At 42.7% G+C, this 24,606-nt stretch overlaps 4 protein-coding genes across 5 annotated transcripts in view; 1 reads left to right on the top strand and 3 right to left on the bottom strand.

Moving 5' to 3' along the window:
- Positions 1-4,973, bottom strand: part of tgfbr1b (transforming growth factor, beta receptor 1 b) — a 37,504-nt gene extending 32,531 nt beyond the window's left edge. The window contains exon 1 of the mRNA XM_019893871.1: positions 4,873-4,973. Coding sequence (XP_019749430.1) covers positions 4,873-4,936 — 64 coding nt within the window. The 5' untranslated portion in view covers positions 4,937-4,973. The remainder of the gene's footprint in view (positions 1-4,872) is intronic.
- Positions 4,974-13,529: 8,556 nt separating this feature from the next.
- LOC109530270 (cytochrome c oxidase subunit 7A-related protein, mitochondrial-like) lies at positions 13,530-15,596 on the bottom strand. 2 transcript variants are annotated; one of them, XM_019893866.1, is made up of 4 exons: positions 15,371-15,596; positions 14,923-15,057; positions 14,210-14,276; positions 13,737-13,830 (listed from the first exon to the last, which is right to left on the bottom strand). In XM_019893866.1, the coding sequence occupies exons 1-3, from the start codon at positions 15,437-15,439 to the stop codon at positions 14,256-14,258; spliced, it is 225 nt and encodes a 74-aa protein (XP_019749425.1). In that variant the 5' UTR covers positions 15,440-15,596; the 3' UTR covers positions 13,737-13,830; positions 14,210-14,255. The 2 variants fall into 2 exon arrangements, with proteins under 2 accessions (XP_019749423.1, XP_019749425.1); XM_019893864.1 differs by lacking the exon at positions 14,210-14,276 and having other exon boundaries at positions 13,530-13,830; positions 15,371-15,581.
- A 2,932-nt stretch (positions 15,597-18,528) lies between these two features.
- Positions 18,529-22,802, bottom strand: LOC109530271 (potassium voltage-gated channel subfamily G member 3-like). Its single transcript, XM_019893867.1, has 3 exons — positions 22,147-22,802; positions 20,803-21,538; positions 18,529-20,720 (listed from the first exon to the last, which is right to left on the bottom strand). The coding sequence occupies exons 2-3, from the start codon at positions 21,375-21,377 to the stop codon at positions 20,093-20,095; spliced, it is 1,203 nt and encodes a 400-aa protein (XP_019749426.1). The 5' UTR covers positions 21,378-21,538; positions 22,147-22,802; the 3' UTR covers positions 18,529-20,092.
- Positions 22,803-22,988: 186 nt separating this feature from the next.
- LOC109530281 (uncharacterized) lies at positions 22,989-24,392 on the top strand. The gene is made up of 2 exons (XM_019893880.1): positions 22,989-23,212; positions 23,553-24,392. Exons 1-2 carry the CDS (start codon positions 23,114-23,116, stop codon positions 24,267-24,269), a joined length of 816 nt encoding a protein of 271 aa, XP_019749439.1. The 5' UTR covers positions 22,989-23,113; the 3' UTR covers positions 24,270-24,392.
- Positions 24,393-24,606: the final 214 nt, after the last annotated feature.

Raw genomic sequence — 24,606 nt, 5'->3', positions numbered from 1 at the left:
GATAAGGACAGCCATAGAAATTGAGAATGGGAGGGGAACCAGGCCGTACATCTGTCTGGCGCGCTCTTCTGATGAATATGGAGCAGTTTGATTAAAAGGTTAAATGGCCTGACAGCTGCGTGAACCTGAATATGTACACACAAGTAAAAAAAAACTCCACAAACTGCAAATATTCTTTGCCTCGTCACCTCTTTTTAGAACAGGTGAGTGCACATATCAGAGCCGACATCCACCATGCTGACCAAACACACCAAAAGACGGGGGGGCAACTGAGGCTACGCTGCGTCAGCCGCAATTTAAACGTGTGCCTAATCCTCTTCGTCATATCACAAAGAGTGGGGCTTGATTTAAGACTTTGTTGTGACTTCATGGGGGATGGGGTCGGGAGGGTGCAATATTCTTTTTTTGAAACAGTCCTCTGGGTCAGTCGAGTCAGAAAATATTGACAAGAACAAAGGACCCTTAGTAGCCACTGTGTCCTAATTAGCCGCGGGGTGAATCATCCACTTAAGACAAATAAACGCTTCCCTGAAATAGACAGCACCTTCCCAAGGAAAGAAAAAAAAAAAAGGCTGTAACTGTAATTACGGTTATCACACACTCGGGGTGGAACGGCTCTGGAAAATTGTTGAGGCGGTTCGGGAGGACTGTTTCAGTTTAGTTCGCATATGCACAGTTAGCCGGACAACAACCTTTGTTGAGCCAAGGTCCCTATTTGACATCAGAAAAAGCTCACGCGGAAACAAACATGAATACCGAAATAATGATGTTGTCTCTACGTTGTCACAAAATTCCGTAATTTCCGACGCTGATGACATCCCGACCATGTAGCGTGCGTGTAGCGTTTTAAAATGTCGTTGCAGAGATTCCCTTTCTTTGCCAATGACACTTTGGCCTGTTTGACTGCCGCGTCTTCTCTTGCTCCTGCCCCCTCCTCTTCTCCGGCTTGGAGAGGGGGCGAGGTCAGCGATGACCGAATTGGATGGATGGATTTTGCACCGACTGATCTGAACAAGATCTGAGATGGACCAACTCCTCAGAGATTTCCGCAGTGACCAACCTAGAACCACTCCTCTGAATTCATCTAGTTATAAGCACACGATGAAACAAAACTATGTGTAGTCGACCTGCGTGTTCAGACAGAACAGTTACAAATGAGCCTTTGACGAGCGTCTGCCAATGAGATACGTTGAATCATCAGTCTGGGCAAATGCCTTTTTACAGGCGGGCTTTGTGGTGTCTGTGAGCTTGTCTGCAAGCTGTGGACAATCGGCAAAATGACAACAAACAACTCTGGTTTTGTTACTGGGGGGAGCGGGGGGTGAATTTCTTTAGAAAATCAATTTGTCTTCAATAATGACTTGATCTTGAATAGTACACCACTCCACACACCACTTTGTTGAATATATCACAGTTGTCCAAATCCATTTTAACTGTTGTTGATCATTTCTAATGTACGGAGCTGCAATATTCATTCCTAGAATCTCTCATTCCGTATCCAATCTGACAGAAAACGCTCGCCCTTTACAATTGGAGCTTGCGATTCGCCGTTCCCTCCATAAAAAGAGCAGAGTGAGGGTGTTACTCATTAACGCTTTGGTGCCTCTGAATCGACTGGCTGGTGGCACAGCTACAACCTCCCAAATTAGTTGTGGTTCCTTGGGCCGGGACAACGGACATCCAGGGTCACAGGAATGCTTTGCATTGCTCTGCTGCTCGTACCGTTCGGTGGCAGCCCGCAGGACAATCGACAGGCAGGCAAGAGGAAGGAATGCTGCATAGTGTTGATGAAAGTCAACTCTAAATAGCGATTCAGTAGAAGCAGCTGAAATTTTGGAGTGTCCATTCTTGCATGTCAAACGTGGAGGCGGCCGCCCGAGCCCCAAGAAGCTCTGAAATCCTGAAAACCATAAGCTGACAGAGTTATCACTTTAAAACTGCAAGAGTGGCACTGGATCAGAAACGGTGATGCAAGTGTGACAAGTCCATTGCCTCAGCGTTTGTTTCCATGCTGGAAGAGAAGAGCCACATTTGGATCGGTAACTGGGAAACACCTGGCCCGTGGCCCAGACATCACTTCAACCCATGTCATTTTCTTGATACGGGTACCAAATTTTGCAAGAACAGACTCCCGAGCCCACCAAAATGAACTTGGCGGGTCCAAATCAGGGAAATGATCTTTGAGAATGAGATCAAATCAACATTTCACACAAACATTTTGGGAGCTTGTCGTTACAAGGCATTGGATCCAAAAATAATCAAGTATCAAGTAGGACAAAGGGCGTGACCAAGCTTTATCGGTGTAGTAAAAACGTGCATCGCCTTAAGTCCCCATCTTATGCATCTTGTGTGATTTCACAAACATACATCGAGACAATAAAAGCTCCACTCAAGCAACCTCAAATGCACCGATGTAGAATAGTGACTCCTCTGTCACACTCGGACTGCAATTCATTTATTTTTACTGTTAGCAGTCCTTTGTGTTGGTCGTAACAGCGGGAAAATGACAAACCATCTCAGTCCGATAATTAGGTTGGTAAAATGGAGGTAAAACGGACATCTGTTTGTTTTTAGGTCACTCATCCAATTCACAGAATTAAGATAAAAACATTACTGCCAGAGCTCAAACTACGAAACCCACAGTGTGACTACATCCTTGATATGCATGCATTAACAGTTCCACTATTTTGCAGGCAAATGTCCGGCTCTACTTCGTTGATACACATGACCGTGGAAATGCGATGACTGTATCCCTGCAGCTCTTTGTCGAAATTTAAACTTCAACCGGCCTCATCCAAAGAATTTGGTTCAAATTTGGAGGTCCCGCCCCCCTACATGGAGTCTCACGAGCAGTGGCGACTCTGAAGCGAAGATAAACCTCCCAAAAGGATCTCCCGACATCCTCGCCCGTCATGGACCGTTATTTATTTTTCTGAAAAGGGGGCGCGGGGAGAATCATGTGATGTTGAACAGACAAATGAGCCTGAGGGGTGGGAGGCTGAGGGAGAAGAGGGTAACAGAGAACAAGGACACAGTCTATTAGATGGGTACTACTAGGATGTTATTCGCAATAGTGACACCACCTAATTTAGCTCGGTGCCAGCGTGTGGATGTGTGTGGCTGTTTTGCTTGTGTGCATGTGTGTAAAAACCACACACAGAAGCATAAAGGACAAGCATAAGCCTTTATGTTGCTCTTAACAGGCGTGGAGGCTGCAGGGGCACATTTCTTTCTTTTTAGGAGCACTAAAGGGCATGGAAATGTTTCAGTGTTCTGATTAAATATACAGCTATTGATTTAATAGATATGTTTAAAATGGGGGGGGGGTAGTGGGTTCCTGACTAATGTAAAGAATGCAACCCCCCCCCTTTACAATGGACCCACGCCGTGACAATCCAATTGCAGGACAAAGAATGTGGAATTTGCTCCCTCTTCCATGTGTCCTAAAGCCAACATATCAATTCGATAACCGCCCCTAATTCTGAGGCAGCGGGGTGTTATGTGAGGACACCGCTCTGCTTTTAGCATGGGGAGGATGTGATCAGCCCCCATGGATGCTGTGCGTGAAAAGCATGCGCCCTTCCACTCATGATCAGGCTCCCCAAGCTACACAAAGGGAAGACGCACAAAGAAAACGCTTGAGTCAGAAAAGCTCACTATCGGATGTTCCCCTAAGATAGGACCTCTTTTTTTTCCGGGATGCACATTAAACTAATGAAACTAGCCAAGCAGCAATACACTGCAAATGGGTGTGTTACATGGCAACAATAGTGGATGCGGATAAATCAATGACGGGTGGCATTTAAAACTGTTGAGTATTAATTGCATGGTAGTTACCACCGCAACTAAGCACGACTCGGGCTTCTTCCACGCGTTTTCTTTTTTAATTCTCTGTACGGTGCATTAGGCGTGCGCTGTTCAATTGCAACCGCAGCCCGTTTCCATTCAAAAGACACGCGGAGCAACACCAGCGCCGAAAACGCCAAATTCCACAGCAGCAAAAGGCGACAAGGGTGGTTTGAGTAATAAGCACATTATTAAGCAGATGCACGTCAAGCGAGCGGATTAAGTCACGTTAATGCGGAAATTATGGCATTATTTGACGCAACCGCCCGCAAGGGTCTTCCACATAATAAATCCGAATGAGAACAACGTAAATTAATCCAATCTACATACTCACTGGTACACTGCTTGCTTGGTTATCACTCAAACCACTTCCGCTCAAATTTCCAAGTGTTTAAACAAATCTGATTCGTCAATCTAAATTAAAAAACGAGTCAGGAATGTCAACAAGTGTATTTCCACTAAATGTGAATGAACTCCAACAATGTCGCATCGAACTATAACGGTAAACTTAGGGTGGGTGAGGAGGAGGCGATGACATTCATCCCGGCTGGTAATTTGTTCAAATATTTGCCAGAGGCACTTCCAAAGAACACGTTCCTCCACAAAGTAAATGAGCAACCAAAGCTTGACAAATAAGCAAACAAAACATCCAGCACAGGGATGCAGCCAACTTTGCGTTTGAGGAACTGGTCACACTCCGGACGTACTTCTTTGCACAGCCGAAACCCAAAAGAGGCAGCAAGAAAACACTTACAACTTCCACCATGAGCTTTTCTAGTCGCCCCTAAAGCCAAGGGTGACTTTTCGTTTCTTTTTTTCCGCCCCGGACAAGAAACATTCCACAGTCAGGCAGCAGAAGGCTAGCCAGCGACCCTGCGCCATCTTAGTTTGACACACTCCGCTTCTTGGGGTTTCTTGAACAAAAGAGATTTTCCGCACTATCTCGGAGCCGGCAACAGTCTAACTGAGTGGAAACATGTGAAAAACAGCAAGAACAAATGCTAGTAGTAGGTTAAGAGTAGTTACCGTTATTTTCCTGTATCCTCGTTAAGGAAAACAAGACGATCAAAATGCATGGTATTGTATCCATCGTGGCTCCGGACCAGACTGGCACCCGAGTGCTAACTTCTCCACGCGCTGAGAATGGTGAGCGCTGATTGGTTGGGGGATCGGCAGGTTCCGCCTACAAAATCTGAAAACTTCAGTTGATTGGTAGAAAGACCCGAACGCCGCGCCCATTAAAAAAAAAAATCTCTCTTCATCCACTGTAAACAAAAACTGTTACTACTGTATTCAGTATTGTACTATAGTGGACTTTAATCAAAAAATACTTCAAATTATAAAACAAATCTATCAAATGTAATTGCCTTGTTATTACAATGAGTCACTTTTACTTTCACCACTATTACAACTAACTTGTTACAATGAACCAGCGATGTGGTCCTCAAGTAAACTGCTTATCCTGCTTGAGACCATACAATACATTTATAAATATTGTTTCATCACTCTCACACGCTTTTAACACACTCAAGCATATTAAAAGTATTTCTTAGCACCCCTTCTCAATCTGTCTCTTGCACAGTTCTAAAACAAAACAAAATTAAACATCACACCAAAACGTTTAACCAAACCATTACATTTAATGTTGGTGAAAAGCTGCCTCGCAAAATGAGCTCATAAACATCAGACAGCTCCTATTTTAAGAGACACAGACCAGCAACACATACAAGCAGAGCATATAACATTCACAGGAATATTTTTAGTGTGCTCTGAGGGAACAACAACTATTACTGCAGCTCGGTTGGGGACCTTCTCTGCCTCTTCTTGCTTTTGTCACACTGCATCACTTCTACAGATATAAGTGCTGCCTGCCATGTTGTGGCCCAAATGACACTCTAAATGTGGTTATCTCCCTTAATAACTGTTGAATAATTGAAGTGATGACTTTTGGACAAAACATTGGTTGGTCGAGCAAACGTGGGAAGAAACCAGAGCACCCGAAGAAAACCGGCACGGGGAGAACATGCAAACTCCACACAGGAAGACTGGAGCCGGAATCGAACTCTGCGCCTCTAAAAAAAAACATTAAGCAAAACTGAAACAACACCAAAAGCTTGCACGCAATTGACATTGAGGAGATAGGAGGCAACATTCACATAATTGTGAAGACAGTGTCACAGTGGCTTTGAATGAGGGCTCATATGGTAACGATAATATCAACAAACATGGATAGTATTCTTCCTGCTGCTCACTTTTGATTAGATTTCGTCAATGACATGCTGCGGCTGCACCCGTGTGAGTCGACCATAAGTCTCTGAAAAAATGCACCCACACACACTTCATAGCTGATAGTATCCTCAAACAAAGACATCCCTCGTATTGTCCCAAAGGTTGTAACCCCTCCCTTTGTTCACTCACATCTACTCCCATCCCATCTGTAGTCTGAGGCTGTCACAGAACCCCTTCCCCCATCCCCCACATCACCACCTTCGCACACTCTCTGTGGACAATGTGACAGAGATTGATGGTGAACCATTATTTGATGTCCAGCTGAACCTTGCGCAGCAAACTGTACTACACATGTTCACAAACTAATGGAGGCTTGCTCACGTTTACCCGGGTTCACTGCATCCACCGAGGCTCAAAAAGAAAAAAGAAAAGAAAGAAACGAGCAATGTAATTTAAAAGGTAGGTTTGGAATAATGACCAAACCAAACCACCCATTTCTCAAGATGATTAACAAGCAGCGGGGCATTACTCTCTTGCACGGCTAGCGAGCTTTCACCAATGTATTAATTCTTCTTTTCTAAAAATATTGGACTTTTTGAAGTGGTACGCCGTCAGTGTAGTACCATGTCTTGCCACAACATTGCCCGGCAGCACTGAGCTGTCCTGGAACAGGTGGAGTGACAGTAAAAAGAAGAAGCAGAAAGGACTCTGAACTGTATAAAAATAATAATAATAATACATTTTATTTATAAGCGCCTTTCAAAACACTCAAGGACACTTTACAATCAGGAACAACAATTATACTGTATTGTGTTGAAATATACGATGTTTAATTATCTTTTGTTATGCTAGTTTTAATAGTTTCACCCCTCCAACATGCTTTAAAACCAGTTAACACACACAAGTGCTAATCATGCTCGCTTCAAGCTGCTTACTTGTCTCCCCCAATTGAAGTTTATTCTAAAACATAACAAACAAAAGAGCTAAATTCCGCTATCTTATGATGCAAAAACCATAGCTGGACTAACCAAAATTAGTATTGATATTACAGTGATTACAAACTGTTACGGGAGCATCGACATATACAAACAGAGAATACAATGCTGCAGAAATATATTCTCTCTGCCCTGTGCAAAAAACACATGTTAAAGTGGCAAAACTTGCTTCTGTAACACATGGGGTGTTCTATCATGTGTGCAAAGGAAAAGGGACTTCCCTGGAGAAAGAATCACTATCATGCCACATTTTCACTCCAAAAAGGCAACAAAGGCAGCGATGGTAGTCTTCACAGCTTCCCAGTGATAAGAAGAGGAGAAAGCAGTGGGAAAATGCTTGAGGACAGAAACAACTGTTTGGCATAGGCAGTGAGGATTTGGCACGTTACATGGCTGGTCACATGTTCAGTTGGGCTGCTCATCCCCATACGCATGTTCCTGACAAATGTGGCATGACTGAACCCATAAATACTGCTCGCTTTCCATTGTGGAGAAAAATTGATATTTTCTATTTGCAGTCAAGCGCAAAAGAACATTCCATTGCTTTGGATTATTACGCGTCTCCTGTCAGGTTTGACCCCTACACCGTGAGTTTCATTTTGTCAATGTTTTTTTTTTTCTTTTTTTCTATGCCATATAGTTGGTCAATAAAGAAAGGACTGCTTGCTTATAGCAGATTTACGGGTGTCTCTTGCTAGGAGGAACGTGCTTTGTGACCTGAACTATATGAAAACTGACCTGAGATAATTCTCCTCTGATTTAACTTGTTATTTAGCCATGCAAGTCAGTAGTGGCAAAAAAAAATAGTAACTTGAGTGACCGTGCAGTGTACACTGAATCTTCAGTGAACCAAGCACAGGTATAGTATGCTCAATGTATTGCTGCCAGCATGCTTTTATGCAAAAGGCATTAGGTTTGAAGCAAAAGAATTTACCGATAATACGAAACGTTTATAATTCTCCTGCTCCTTTTTTTTCTGCATGCCTTTGCTTGTGGAAGAGTAGGAGGAGAGAAAGTGGCAGGTTTAATCGTGTGGAGGATGTTGGACTCAATTGAATGAACCTTGGACCGAAGAGCTGGAAGATAAACTGAAAGTAAAGGTAAACAACAGATAAACTAAGCCACAGATGTCGGAGGAATAATATTAGCATTGCATCAGGCACCACATTTCTGAAGAGTGTGTATTTGTTTATTTCGTAAACATTTTTAGATTTGTTTTTTTCCTCTTGCATTACTCATAGGGTTTTCCTCTGCTTTGTTGCTCTTCCATGTCCAGGACTTGGGACTCATTTACATTCCAGTAAAATGATCCGTCCGTTTTCCTGTGAGTCCGAAGGTTTTCGGAGCTTATCCCAACTGACTCTGTGCTGTACAGTGACATTGGTCGGTAAACATGCAAGGTAAAATGTTTTGGCAGAATTACAAATTAGCCGTGAAAAAATATTTCATTGAACCAACGCTTGGCAGTTCTGAGGTTGAGGGTTCCAATCTTGGCTGCGGCCTTTATGTGGGGTGTTTGCATGCTGTCTTCCTTGCATGTTTGTTTGTTTTTTTTCTCCTCTATTTTTCCCTGACAATGAATTTAATGTCATGAATCTGTTCCAGTCCAGTAACAGAAATCATTCTACCGTTCCCCAGATCTGTCTTTTGAGACAAACTGTCTCGGAAGTCTACAGATAATTCCTTTGCCTTCATGCTTGGCTTATGTGCTGACACGCGCTGCCGACTGCAAAATGTACATACGATGTCTTGGTTTTTTTTTTTTTTGGGGGGGGGGGGGAGGTTCAATTATTACTTTTTTTTTAAATCCATGTTGAAATAAGGCTGTGACAGAACAAAATGGCAATGAATACTTTTCCGGATGCTCTGTATATACACAGAGAAACTAAGGTGACAATCTTGTCAAAATGTACTCGTCTCAAGGATCATTCTCCACCCCGCTATCTGGTGGTGTGGCTGGAGCTTTGTCAATTATCACGTTTTCATTGTCATGATTTAATTTTGTGACCTTGGCTTTTGAGGGAGCACATGCTTTATATAAACATGGCAATAAAACTTGATAAATCGCTCTCTTGATAAAGTCACAGACAATGTGACACTGTGCAACTGACTTTGTCGCGTGTCGTTTGGTCCTCATTTTCCAGCCACGAGATTCTTATAGCTCTGAAGCCCTGGAAAATGGCATAACAGTGGTTCATTAATTGATAATTCATCGCAAATGTCTGCTGAGCTGAAGCTATGGAACCAAACAGAACCTGCAAAGACAGAGCCGAGCAAATGAAAAAAATCCGACTTGTGTGGCAGTGGATTGGAGGTTCCATTAAGCAAGGTGCTGGATGATGAGGGTGAACGTAGAATGACAAGAAAAATGGCCAATTTTCTACCCTGGTTGAATTAATTTCCAAAGTCATACTGACACTGACATCTACTTTTTGGACAATATTTTTTGCTCGCTCAATAAAATGTCTGGGCTCAGGTTGTAGAGCGGCTGCGTGTCTATCAAACAGAAGATGGTTAAATGTGTGGCTGACTGAGGCAATAATGTAAAAGTGCTTTGTGTGCTTCGGGGGGGGGGCATGCGAGCACAATATAAAATATTATTTGGAGAAGACTTGAAACACTGCTTTATGTTCCAGCCATCGTATACACAGACAAATATTGCCGCCTTCAACGTGTTGCAGGCATCAAATTCAAAATAAGTGAATATTTGTGTTGTGTAATATTGTGGGAAGCATTGGGGGTGCAGCCGCCATACACTCAGCAGCTCCCCCCCCCCCCCTCCCAACCCTTTCATATGGTACAGTATCAATTCCCTGGCAAGCACAAGATCATTTTCAAGGTATGGTGGTTCTGCACTTATTTCATTTGGAGGGAAACTTATATGGAATCATCCAAATAACATGCTTGAAGGCAATAGCAATTCCTTGGCCCGAGGGCGAGAAAAAAAAAAACAACACAATGAAGTGGTGTGCCGAATTCAGAAATTAATTTAAATAGGAATCGAGGTCAAGGGGACAGAAGAATGATGGGGCCCGATCGCCTCCAGATGTAATTCTCCTCGAAAGCCAAAAGTGGCTTCATGCCATGAGATGATGGTGGGAAAAAGAAAATCAGTCGGCCTTCATTGGAAAATCTATCCTTTTAAATTATGGATGGCTTTCCGATATTGCCGCAATTTAAAAAGGGGTATACGGTGAAGAAGCATGCTGAGGAAATGCAGATGAGCTCTGCTTTGATTCCAACATCCGCTCATCTTGTGAGCTGCGCATCAATGTGTGGCCCGCGCGCTTGGATTTGCCTCATTAATGTTTCGATGAGTTTGGTGTGGAATGAGAGGACGTTTTGTATCCATGTACTGGATTTATTAATACAAATGGTTGTGGATATTCAGCGGAGCTATTTTATTTACAGCGCTTCACCGGGTCATCATCTGCAAATGATCAAGAGTGTTCTTCAGAAGCTTTTTTTTTTAACATGTGAATAAAATATAGTTTTTAAAATGGGCATCAAGAATATTGAATAGATGAAAAAAATTCCGCTGGATCTCAGCGCAATGCTAAATAAGTAAAAAAAAATATATATAGTGAGGGCACTCCCATAGGAAGGCAATCGTTTTTTTTTTCTTTTCACATAAATCACTTGCTTTTGACTTGAGCGTCTTTATGAAAGATATTAATGATCCTCAGAGGGAATTTCTTGGATTGCTCATTTTTACTGCCTTCATCGCGCTGGATCAAGCACTTATACTTATTTATGTTCCGAGAGTTGGAAAGTGGACCAATTTGTTCTGCTTCATAAGCTCTGAATGATTTATAAGGTGTGATTCGGTTGAGTTGGAGCCAGATTTCTTTTTTTTTTTTTTTTTTTAATGCACCCAAAGGGAGATTCTATCTCGACCGCGACATTTGAACGCCTGGAAGAATGGATGCTTGTGTACAAATGGAGCAACTGTACAAGAGAATGACATTTGAATTATTATCCTTTATGTGTACTTCGGAACCGCCTCGGGTCAAGTCATTATTTCTGTCAAATGTGACCTTAGCAGTATGGAAGGATGAAAGCAAACCATTTGTTCATGTCGATATGAGTACCTGAGTATGTTGTCAGATAAAGTCAACGGGGCCACAATCTGGTGTGGGGCTTTGACTAGAGCAGAACTCAATGAGGTAAGTATTGAATACAGTTTTCTCTTTGACTGCTCAGCGCGACACCCGTCATTGACTTTCACGCCGTTCCGCCGTCTGACGTGCCAGACTCGGTCTGAAAGAGCGAGTCTTGCACAAAAGATGTACCAGAAAGGCAGCGTGTTCAGTCCCAACAATATGTATGATGAATGTATTACCTTGGACCGCAGCATTCAAGAATGTTTCAATTATAGAAAAGTCGACCAAAAATGTAATATGACGACAGGACACGATTGTGCGACTGCATCTCAACGGCTACATCAATTTGGAATCAATATGAATCCTGAAGGCCTTGGACAGATCAGACCGACATGGCGTTACGTCGAGGCTAAAATTTCATTGGGCAACTTATACAGGAAGCAGTTAAAAGAAACAAATCACAGATGTCGGGAAAAAAACAATTCTCCTCTTATACTGGCTTTAAAAGTTGCCCTTTTCCAACTTTTTTTTTTTGTTCAGAGTAGCTGTTCTGAACAACCAGAACTATTATCTGAGAGTCAAAGGGAAATGCCAGATAGTTATGGCTCTGATGTGAAAATTTCACAGCATTCAGGTGTTAAAAGAGGCGATACACTTCAACCCTTTCGGGGACAGCGGTTACTACAGTGGACAGCTAATCATGTTATCAGGTTACATGGTGCATGAAAGGGTTAAGATAAGGTGTCTGTTTAGCAGACCGACTACACGAATACTGCTGTTTAATCCGCTTCAGGAAAAAAAAATTGGTAGTGGCCATGAGTGGCTGTAATTACCAATGACACAGATTATTTTCTGACGATGACAAGAAATGGTTGAGCTGCAAAAATGGATTTTTGCCTTTTTTAATTAACTTTTTGAACAACACGTGGCAGTACAAGCGATGATGATTTCTGCTATGGTACTTTATCTCCACCTAGTGGTAATAAATGGCAGTCGGACAAATTGTGTTGCAGCATATAATAAAATGTATAGACAAAGATTAGATTTAAAACTGTACAATTCCGCAAGCATCCATCCATTTCTATAGTGCTTATTCAATTCGGGGTCAAGGAGAGTAGGAGCCTCTCCCACCACAGTTCCTTAATTCTTACTGCTAATAAAGAAAAGCATTGTTTCCCGATACATCTTTTTCTTTTATCATTAAAAAAAAAAAACATAGTTCAACCTCTTAAGTGACAGCGGGAAAAAAAAATATCCTTCGAAACTCCATTTTCAAGCACCCAGCAGCATCTCCCTAACATCACCAGCGGATGCTCTGTTGTCATGGCGACTGCTTCATTGTCATGTGTCCTGTGTCGAACTTGAGTCACACTGCCAAGGTGAGGGTGCCTGACTGTTTCCCTCCCTTGAATGACAGCTGTGTTCCGCATAATCAAGAGCAGTCGTCCAAATGAAGTTCCCGGTTTTATTTGCGTTGAACCATTTACGAGATTCTGTGTCATGAGTCTCCAGCTCGGACTCTCCTTGGACGTGATAAATGACATTGATGGCGCAAGTAATTAAATGCGCTGAGTAATGAATAGCGCTGTCGATTGACTTGAAGTTTTATACATCGCGTTTATTATTTTCACAAACAGCGTAAGATTAGTTTTTTTTTTTTTTTTTTTTTTTATCAGTTCAAACAAGGTACTGTGGCTCCAGCGTTGTTTGGCTACCATGGCAACTGGAAGAGGAAACTGGAACGTGAACAATTTGACAAAACGTACTCCGTTTACAGAGGAAATGACAGAAACGGAAAGACGAGTGAGAAACATTTTTATGTGTTCGTGATCATCGGGCTTCATAAAAGAACTTAATGTAAAAGTAAAAACAAAAAAAGTCAAAAATATTTGCATCTCAAATCATCTTCCCTATTTGAAATGAATGCAAATCCCATTAATCCATTCCAACTCCCTCCATCCCCAAAACAAACACGATTTTTGTTTGTGAGCCCAAATGGGATCCTAAAGTATGGTGGCCCAAAAGGCCCAATAAATTATATAGGTCCGCCGTTCTCCTTTTAAAAGGGAGAGAACAGCAAATCCGAAGTAATCCGGCAATATGAGGCTGTTGAGACACATTAATAAGGAGGTTCAGGATTCATAAAGAGAGGATCAACGGGGTTCAGAGAAAAGCCGGTGCGGATTTGATTTGTATTTGATTTCTTGACCATCTGAGTTTTAAGATGGATCCAAACACGGCAGCGTTTGGTGTTTTTTAATTGGCTTTAACAAATTCTACTTCCACAAATCATTGGAACGGCCACTGTTGACTTCAAAAGCCGCTAAGAAAAAAACAAAACAAAATGCAACAACGCTTCAACAAAATATAACTTTATTGGTTGTACTTAGAAAATAAACTTTAAACGGTTTTATCGTGCCAGTATATAACCTGAATGTAAATCTCCAAAGTCCTTCAAACCATCCATTTGTCGCAGATCCTGCCATCCAACCGGAGTGCAACCGACTTTGCAGGAATCACTTGTTGCTCGGCTGAGCAGCAAAGTAGAGCGCAACGAGGCAGTAAAGCGCCCCTCCAATGGTCAGCCCCATGGTGGTTCTGTAGAGCAGCTTGTCAATCAGACCCCCCTTCAGATGGACTGGGACTCCGTCAGACCTCTGAAAACATCATCGAAGAACGTGAGGGACTCTCATACGTCTGACGGAGTTCACAAGATCCACTTGGGGGTGACAGTGAACTCCTGGTTAATGCAGGGCATGATTTTTAGTTTTCCCCCTTGACTGAAAAACGGGTGCGTAAAACTAAGCGAATTAATTAAACGTATATTTCACATGAAAATGTTCAAGCAAGCTGTATCGTTTTGTCTAGCCAAAGACTGCGAGCTTTGCGATAACACATAATGAAAAATATATATGCCGGGTGAATGGAAAATAGCATGACTGTGACGGTACGGTAAATCTAAGCTTTTCAGCAACTGCAACTTTATTGCATAAAAACACAGCAATACATACAAATGGAGCATAAAACAATACTTACAGGGAAATATTCACTTGCTCTTTGGGAAAACAACTCTTACTCGGGCTCAGTTGGGGACCTTCTCTGCCTACAATTGTGGTTAATTACGTTGCGCCTCTTCTCGGAGAGCTCAGTGCTGGCCAGCACAAAACTCAAAGTAAAATACATTTTGAGTACTCTGTATCGGCGAGTCCTCAAATGCAAGTAATTGTTCTCTGTCTGAAAAAATGTTGTCTTTACATCCCTCGATGAAACCATAGCAACATGCTCAATTCAGTCGCTCAAGGACAATGTTGAGAAACACATTGCAAGTGGCAGCACTTCATTTCACCCATTTCCAGCCAAGGAAATAACACCTTTTCGAATGATTCAATACAGTTTGACAATTCAAGTAACATGACGTGCCTGATCCATCTGCAGATGAATTATGTTTGGAAGAATAATGGCTGTGACCATGCCTACAATTACAAATAACATTTGTACAAGAGTTGAGCCGCTTAAGTGTCCCATGACACTGGTTGATTTCCAAATTGTAGTTAAAAACAAAATTACCGCATCGGAAATAGTGTCAAGGGAATGTCAGAAAACCTTTGCTAGCCACGCAAGCACATAAGCCATGTTTTCAGTAATGTTTCAGCGTAAAAAAACAAAACAAAGTTGACCACTGTATAAGGTCGGCAAAACTAGAGATGTTAAACCAAAGTAGGCCTGCAAAGAGCATGACTACAGCTTACCTGGAAGAGTCTCTGCAAGTCGGGGACTTTGTTGACTCCCAAATATTGCACCTGGCTTCCTGCTTCAGACACCAACTTGGTCGGAGAAGCAAAGATGACAGGGGGACTGACTGGAGGGACAGCTGGACGCAGACCCTGAACAAAACAAGTATTATTAGAATTGCAATACTGTATACAGAGGTGACACAAACAGTCACACATGGAGAAGTACATATTGATTCAACTCCCGTACTTAGTGTATGTGGGGGTGTAAAGGGCACTTCTCTTTTTCTCCTTCCACCATCACGTGTACCTTTATTTACAGAGCGTGACTGGAGAGTGCTTTCGCCACCTCCGACAATTATTAGGTCCACCCTGCACCGCACGACCCGGACATATTCTGTACACCAGGTCGAAACAAACCAAAAAAAAAAGACGTATTTTCTACCTATTTTCGCATGACTCTTACCTGCGGGGTGTATGCGTTGGCGGTTGCTCCAGTGAGCCGCTGTGTTATGCCATTAAATTTATAGTACATCGTTCACACTGGTCAGCTGAAACGCACTTCAACCCGATAGCTACTGAACGACACCAATGACCCGCAGCTAACTGCTAACCATAGACATCCGATATAAACAGATCCCGCTTTGTCGCAGATTCGTACGTAAACGCAATCGCCATATTGAATGTGTCAAAGTTGAATATTTTTTTTTGTTTACTCAGCTGTCTGCTGAATAGTGATTTTTTTTATATGTGTGTGTGTGTGTGTCCACGTGCACGAATACGAGGATAAAGTGCAATAATATGTGCGCTTTTTTAATGTAGTATACTTGCGTTATTTTCGGTCGCGCTCAAGCACAAAGCGGGACAGACTTCGAACACCGATATGTGAGATACGAAACTGCTTCTTGACGGAACACGACACAACATTAGGTGGTTAGTTATAATAGCTATTACTTTCAACCAGTGAGAAAGCCCCGCTTGCGCAGGGCATCAAAAAATTGGTTAAAACTCTTGTTGTTCCTCCCCACGGAAATCTTTAGTAAAAGGCGAAAGATTTATACGATCTGAAGAGAAACAAGAGTGTACTGAGTTGTTGGACTGAGGCAGGGTGAAGTCATTGGAAGCGCTATTATTTACACTAACGGTGTTTCCACATCAAATCTCAACTTTCATGAAAAATTCCACTGTCGAAAGAATAGTTTTTGTAAAAGATGAATATGCTGAGGGTATAGTAAAACATACCAACAAACAAGTCTAAATCTTAATTAAAATATGCTTCTGGCGCAAAGCATTCTGGGTGTGTAGAGCATTTCCGCGTTGGGCGTGTCACGCTTGCTGGTAGCTCCTCCTCCACGCCCCTTCAAATCATTGAAAAATAGCGAATGAAAGTATACAATACTTGAAGACCCGTGAACGCTCAAATTTACCAATTTGGAGACAAAAGCACTTCACGCATGCCATACATTTCTGCTATTTCATGTTATACGTTGGAACTTCAAAATAACATATCCTGTATTTGTCATGATATACATTCAAAACCCTGGGATCTATGGGAAGAAAAGCTGCTGATGTGAATGCAACAATTATGATTAATATTGACCAGCACCCTTCTGGTAAATTTTACTGACGTGTTATACTGTACTGTATTTTTTCCTCATTTTTCTTGCTGCAACACGTTGACAGTCTCCAGTTTAACAGATACAGGAGGAGGAGGAGGGGAAGTGACATGATGAAGCTGTGAAGAATGTGAGTGGGTTTTCAAGGTCTTCCACATTCACAGAAAAAATAAAATTAAATGCAAAGAACCAAGGGGGCAAATATAACTCGCATATATATATATATATTTTATTTCAGGACGAACAAGCTTCCCCACTCCCTAGATAACTTGTACTAGTTTCTGTCAGAGATGACAAATCATTTGTGACTCAGATGTGAAAAGAAACGTTGTCGATCTGATCCTTCGCACCTTTGCTGTCCTGGTCATGCCCAAGGAATGTTTTGTAACGTGTGACAGTGTTGTCGTGATAACTTCACACCTTCGAATGATTTACGAATATTATCACATTCGCTGTTGCTTTCATTCATCCTCTGTCAGACCATCTTCATCATAAAACCTTTATTAACTATGAGGGCAGTTTAAAGCAGGATTTCGGCTGGACACTTTTTAATATCAAAATGAAAACAAAGCACATTTTCAGACAAAGGCAGATACTACAACAAAATATTTAGTTGTTTAATTTCACACTGGGTGGGTGGGCAGACCCATTTTTCTACAAATAATTGAAGTCATTTTGAAGAACCATCTACTCCAAGATGCTGATCAAATCACACTTGGTCTAGAATTAGAATTTCTTAAGAAATTTTAATTTTATAAGAAATAAAAAAAAATCCTCCCAAGAGGACAATCTTCATTTACTATACAGGTGGTTTTCATGAATAATATTTTAATGATAAATACAAAAACTATAAAATCTTAGTGTTAAGCGGGTTTTGCCACACTTACCTTCAGGCATTCCAGTATACGCACCGTTCATTTTTCATTATTGTCAACATGAACCATGTACTACTTTCCCCACTTTGAAATAAACCGCAATTCTGGTTCGATGGTAACTTTTTTTCTTTTTTAGCCAATTGAAAAAGCGGAAACACTTGTAGACTGAAGTCTCATTAGACCACAATTTAGGTTGGGGAATTTTCAAGACTTTATACTGTATTTTCACTTAACATTAAAAAAAAAAAAAATTATAATTGCTCCACCAGCAATCTGCTCAGCTTTAGTTGTCCTGCTATGGATGTGACAGACAGAATACGTTCTGTGATCACCATCCAAGCACCCTTTCAAAAAAACAGCCTCAATCAGATATTTTCCCAGATGGGCATCTGGGAAGCAGACCATCTGGCGAGCCGGATTATGGTTTTTGCTCTTCACGGACGAAGCTTAGTTTCCAAAAAAGAGGCACTGCATGTGTTTTTGGACTTGAGTAATGACTTCAATCCTTCAATCTAAAAACCGTAATAATAATCACAATGAACTGCCACTTAAAAATGATTCTCCGCCAGTGTCAGACTCTGCCTTAATCCACCTCTTAATACCAGCAAAATATGATCACTCCACAAAATCGAATGTATCAAAAATCTGGAGCAGTTCCGAATTGATCTAACTGCATGACAAAACCATAAAAAATTAAAAGAAATCTATCATATTAATCATCCTGATGATTACAAATAAGTACTGTACAGTGTGCATATGGCTACAGAAATGTTTTGCTGGATTAAGTTTTGCTCTGACCAACCAATCAGAGGACTGGAAAAGGCTTACGCCATTGTGGGGCCAGCGTGTTGGCCCTGTGAGGATAAATCTACGATCAGATTGGTTCAAGTCACGGTGTTCACTGTAAATAGTTTGCTGAAGTTACATGAGACAGCAGGAAATGATTCCGAAGGCCATGGGGCAGATTAGATCGACATGGCAACACATAAATCTGATTGGACAAAAAACAACGAACATACACACTACTGGAAGGTGGGCAGCCAAGAGAATCAATGAGAACAATTTCATTGAAGAGTGAGCTCAAGTTTAGGTTTAAAGTAAAAAAAAAAAAAAACTCATCTGCGTAGCTAGAATTTGATTTAAGCCCAGCAGCACTTTTATTATTTTTTTTGACGAGCAGTAAGAGTGAGATAATCGACATTCACACTCCAACAGCTCGAGGAGCCTGACATTTCCGCCACTTCATTTTCCCCTCTCCGAGTCTGCCGTCTCCATGGAAACTGTCGATACTGTCCAAACTGTCCAACATATTCAGTTGCAGACCGTCTGCTCCAGAGAGTTCCCGGTTGAATCACCGCAGACTCGGTGCGAACTACAGAGAAACGACCTGAAATGAAGTCGTTCCTATAACGGTGCTTTAGTCTGCCACCAAATATTGTTGCTGTTTATGTGGCAGACAGTTTGTGTGGCAGACATACTAACACAAGGTATAAGATGCAGTGAGTGAAGATGTGGACTAGGTTGCTTTGTTGTGTTAGCCGCTACTTAGCGAGCGTCCAGCTGGCCGGCTTTGTCACTTGTGATCAAAAAAATGAAGAGTGTTTGTGTGTTCTGTACAACGTGACACATGATGGCCGTTTTCTCCGTGTTGACTTGAGAGTGTAAAAAAAGTATGACCGTGAATGCAAAGAGCAGACAGAAAATGTAGGACCAGGTGTAATACCTTATTTGACAGTCTCGTTAAAGGGTTATGGCACTGCAGATTTCACCGACAGATGATGAAACGAGTGGCAATCACATCCAGAGAGGAGCAGAGGGAGGTTCGCATCGTTTGGTACCTGAGAGAGCAGCAGTCTGATGTTCTTCCGCTCTGCTGTAGCCAAGTGCCAGGTTTTTTTTTTCTTTTTTGAATTTGTGCAGAGCGAAGCGAGGCAGTTGAAAGACTGCACCATGGCAGATTTGCCATTTGTTATACAACAGCAGTGTGCTGCATTGTGAATGTGAATTGGGAAGGTGCCCCAACTTCTTTCATATCCTTGTTGCTGAATAAATGCCGACGCTTTTCCCACAAAGCTCTTTGAGCAGTGATGTAAATCGCCTTCATATCCATCGGAAGGTGTTTGCACTAATACGCTCGCTGTTCTCACTAGTAGGTCAACTTCAGCAAACTCGTAGGAAAGCTAAACGTTACTACTGAGGCAAAACGGTTTCGTAGTTAATTACTAGGCGACTATTAGTGACATGATAAAATTCGACTAATCCAATACTTCGCTTGTAGAACTAGTAGCGTGCAGATGTCAACTAGTGCAGAATATTGTCTCACGACTAACTTGTAGTTGTTCTAAACGCCAACATTGTCCGACTGGTGTGCAGAAATGCCACATGGGAGAGGAAAAACATATCTGGTAAAACATATTTTTTCTCCTAGTGCCTCACTAGTGTGTTGAATTTTACTTTCAAAGTGACTCCAAAGTCACTTGAAAAGCAAAACAAGAAACGATGCAACTGCTTGCTCCTGCGATAGCATACTTTGAGTACTCTGCATTGGCGTGCATAGCTTCACAATCTGAGAGAAGATTCCGGAAAGGAGAATCAACGAGGTGGAATACTCGTCTACGGCATCTACAATCACCTGTTGCTCGCAGTCCTTTGGAGAGTGTTTCTTTCCCGCCGTAGCGTGTTGCTATGGAGTGTCTTTCAGTCGATGAAATCAGTCGACGAGCTACGGATGCAGCGCACCGAACGCACCTTCAGCTCGTGGTAGCACTGCACAAAACTGTGGTAGATGAAGGTGATCGGCAGCGCCAGGAGCACGATCCCACTCACCACGCAGATGCCGCCCAGTACGCGGCCCGCCACGGTCACTGGGTACATGTCACCGTAGCCCACCGTCGTCATGGAGATGATGACCCACCAGCTGGCAGCAGGGATGCTAGTATAGTCTTGGTTCCCTCCTTCTAAAAGCTGCGCCAGCGCGCTGAAGATGGCCATGGCGACAAAGATGAACACCAGCAGCATGACCATTTCACGGTAACATCGTCTCAGCGTCAGGCCGAGGGTTTGCAGGCCCAAGAAGTGACGAGCCAGCTTGATCACCCAGAAGATTCTCATGATGCGCAGCACCCGCAACGTCACGCCGGCGCGCTGAAGCTGAGAGTTCTCTCCCGTCAGCACCGTGGCCGTCACGGAGATGTAATACGGGGTGATGGCCAGCAGGTCGATGATGTTCAGAGGACGGCGCACAAACTCGCATTTGTCCCGAGACACGATGAAACGGACGATGCACTCGGCGGTGAACCAACCAATGCACACCGCCTCGATGATCCTGGGAAGAACCAGTTCGAGAAAGGAGAGAAAGAACAATTTCACAACATGAAGAACGCAGAATAAGGTCTTCCTAAGACTACCTGTGTTCATCCAGTGTCTCAGCAGCCTTCCACTCTGGTAAGGTGCTGGCACACAGCATCACCATCGAAATGAGAACAAACAGTACAGACACAGAGGCCAGGATTTGCGCCGCCACTGAGGACGTGGGCTCCTCAAAGGTCCTCCTCATCCTCTCCAGCCAATGATCTGGCGCTTCCTCCGGCTCTTGCGGCTCCTCTTCGGGGAAAAAGTGGACAAAGCAGTCGGACAGACGCTCATCCAGCCGCCGCTGGCAGCACAGTTGCAGGTCGGCGCTCTCGAGGCCCCAGTAGAGCATCTCGTTATAGAAGGAGAGTTCGCACATGTGGGGGACAAAGCGCAGCTTGCCGTGCTGCAAGTACAGCATGATGAAGCTGAAGGCCTCGGAGTGGCGGTCGAAAAAAAACTCGTTCCTGTCACGGTCGTAATCATCGCACAGCTCTAACAGCTCGCTCTCTGACACGCAGCGATACAGGCGGCTGAGTCTACTCAGTGGGAGGTGCTTCATCAGCTCCACCGAGAAGGGAAATCTGCGACCGCCAACGTTCAGGGTGCAGAAACTACTTCCAAACTTCATCTTCTGTCAGAGGGTTGAGTCCCACGTTCTCCAATGCTCTTATAAAACTAGCAAAACATCAACTGTCAGACCTTTGCTCATCTCAAACAGGAACGATTCCGGTGCCAGTGTCGCGTTGGGACTGAGATCCATCATCGCTTGATCGGCATTCTTCTATTCTGCTGAAATGAAGTGAAGAACAAACAAAGGAAGCGTCTGAGAAATTACATTCATATTTAACTCATCATTGCATTTGGGGGGTTTAACTTTCTGGGGTCAAATTAAGCGCAAGGATAAAAGATGCAGAATCCTTTATATGGTAACAGGAGGGAAAGAGGATTTTCTAATGAGGTGTGAAAACTGTTTTCCAATTTTGTATAAAGCAAAAAAAAAAAAAAATAGCAATAGCAGATGTCCCATAATACTGATTTCATGCAAATGAGTTACGACCCAATCAACAGTGGTTACAGCCAAGTATTGCTGTCCATTGTTCTAGGAAATGATCAACAATCACTTCCACACAATCACACACACAAACCGCCCGTTAGTCAATTATTACGCTCAGTCCATTCGGTTTCCAATAATGTGGGACGTGCTCATAAAACTGAACCAAATGACTATTAATGAGAAAACTGGAAGAGATGTCAAAGGTGGCTCCATTGAGATCTCAAGTTCTGTTCCAAACACATACACCAAAAAAAAAAAAGAGCAAATTTAATCTATTTGATGAAGGACATCCTTAATTAGACCATCTTATTACTACAACAAGCAGTTTTATTTTCACACTTACCTCAAAACATCTTCACAAAAGTGCACGGGGGATTTTTTTTTTTTTGCGTCTAACTTCTCACTCCTCCAGCAGCCGACCAGATGGACTTCTGTTGAATCTAAAGGGATGAATCCCATCAAACTTCTCCAATCTCCTCCTCCCACTGGTTGTAAAAGTCACCAATGATTTGGAAAAAATATATAGAAATTAATTAAAAATGTCGGTCTGCGCAGATGAATTGCCATAAATCCTTCTGAGTGACTGATGTGAGTGAGACACTTGCCCTCCTCCACCTCCGTGTCCTTCTTCTGTTCATCTTGCCTGCTCAGTCCTCCCTCTCCTGATGCTCCCCACACACCCTTCGCCATTCCGCTCCCTCGTCAGACCCCATGATCCATCGAATTAATGATTGATTGAGTCTGTTTGATTATTTTATGCTATTACATCAATTCATGGCAAAGATGAATCATCGGCTTTAATTCCTTGATTAATGAGGAGGCGATTCTAGCGAAATAGCGCCCCCCTTTGGAAATTTTTATAAGGCAGATGGAAATGCAAAGTGTTGAAAGTACTTAAAGTAAAAAAAGTTTGGCATGTACTTAAGCAAATAGGGAAACCTTTTCTTTACTGCCACTTATATACAATACCTATTTTGTAACACACGTAATTTGACAACATGGATCAAAGCAGCACAAGATTATCCAAGAGTTATGTATTACTGGCCATCTTTGTTTTTGCGAGTCATACATTACATTTGTAAGCATCTTGCCACCCCCACCCCCCCTCCCTCACCCACACGATTTCAAAGCTTTTGTCTTCCTCCTTTTCGTCTTTGTAATTTTTCCATCTTTCATCCTTTGCGGCTTTATTTCCCAATTGCCGCGTGCCCTTCAGTGTCCAATTTCTATGCACTTTAGTTCTGACAGAGAAATCCAGCGAGGCCATTAAGAACCGTCTTGAACCCCGACAATTTGGAGCAACTACTAATATGGAGAAAAGTTGCTCAGCAAACGCAAAGAAAAGGAGCTTTGGAAACAATTCTAAAAAGCCCTTTTCACACTTCACAAATGGGAGCTTTCAAAAAACGGTGAGTTTATCTCTTCGTACTTTCAACAACCTAGATTAAGGTTATGGGTGGGATGGAGCTGAGAATACTCGTATTATGGTGACAGTAAATGAAGTATCGTCATGTTTAATATTTTGAAATTATATTTTTGGTCACTGAGACAAAGGTAGTCATTCGCCGCGATCTTGTGGCGTCATTTGGAAATTACAAAGCCTTTTGGGGTCAAGTACTCACCGATTTTTGCTGTTTGTGTCATGCGGGTTCGGTCCCTATCCCCCAAGCAAAAAATGGAGTTTGTGATTATAGTGTATGATCAAAGTTTTTCCCGCTTTTTATATTCATTTTTTTTTTCCTCTCCCAGCAATATCATCAGTTGCAGCCTGGGATGAACCCAGGGGGAAGTTACCGCTACCCTGCAGAGAACGGCCTCACCCTTTGCCAGTTTTCAAACAGCAGGCTGGCTGCACAAAATGCAGCCCTGAGAGAGCAGCTGGTGCTCCAGCACCACCGACATGACCATGAAAGGCAGCAGCTCCTGAGAGCTCTGAAGAAGCCGAACGAGTCCAAGTCGGAAAACCTCATCGCGCTCGTAAATGAACAGTGGCAACAGTGGTGGGCGATCCGAGAGCAGGAGACCGCTGACCAATTTCAAACTCAGTGGGTGGGCATGCAATGGTACATAGAGGAGATGGCTGTTCATTGTTGCACTCAGTTGGAAACCATGCATGAGCACAACGTGGACACTGTTTGCTATTTTCAAAACGAGATGGAGTATCTGCGGTGGCGCATGGAACGGGTCATCTCAGAGAGGGATGATCTCATCAAAAACCTGAAAAAAGAAAATTCTTTCCTCCTGGCCGAGAATAAAGAGTTATCCTCCCAGCTCAGCAAATTCAAAGCAGAGACCCCAGAGATGCAAAATACACTAAAAGCTTTGGAAGATCAGTTGCAGGCTGAGCAGGAGGCAAAGACGAGTCCTGCCATTGAGGGGCCCCTTGAACAAGTGAAAACGCTGGAGGAATCATTTAAGATCCTCTCAGTGCACGAAGAGGAGCTTGAGGTACGCCATTTTAGCTGACCAAGTTCTGACATTATGCACACGGCTGTGCGAAAGTCTACCATCAAAGCGTCATAACCAGCTGAGTCACAACTGTGTTGTACTATGTCAAGTATGCAAAATAAAAATGCAAACCAGCCACAATCCAGCGGATCGTGTGTTTATTCATTGACCTCATGACTGCAGAGAAAAGGGTCTTTGGGAAACCTCTCACTGTCGGGAGGCTAATTAGTACCAAGGCTAACATTATAAGCAGAATTAAAATATTGGAGACATTGTTTTCCACAATAGAATCTTAATTCAAGCCTTTTTTTGAAACTGCTTTTCATCAGGGCAAATGTTCGGCTCCTATCTGTTA

Source organism: Hippocampus comes, unplaced genomic scaffold, assembly GCF_001891065.2.
Source record: "Hippocampus comes isolate QL1 unplaced genomic scaffold, H_comes_QL1_v1.1 scaffold348, whole genome shotgun sequence".
NCBI lineage: Eukaryota > Metazoa > Chordata > Actinopteri > Syngnathiformes > Syngnathidae > Hippocampus > Hippocampus comes.
Note: the sequence above shows the minus strand (reverse complement) of the source record. Positions and strands in the feature narration are given on the sequence as shown.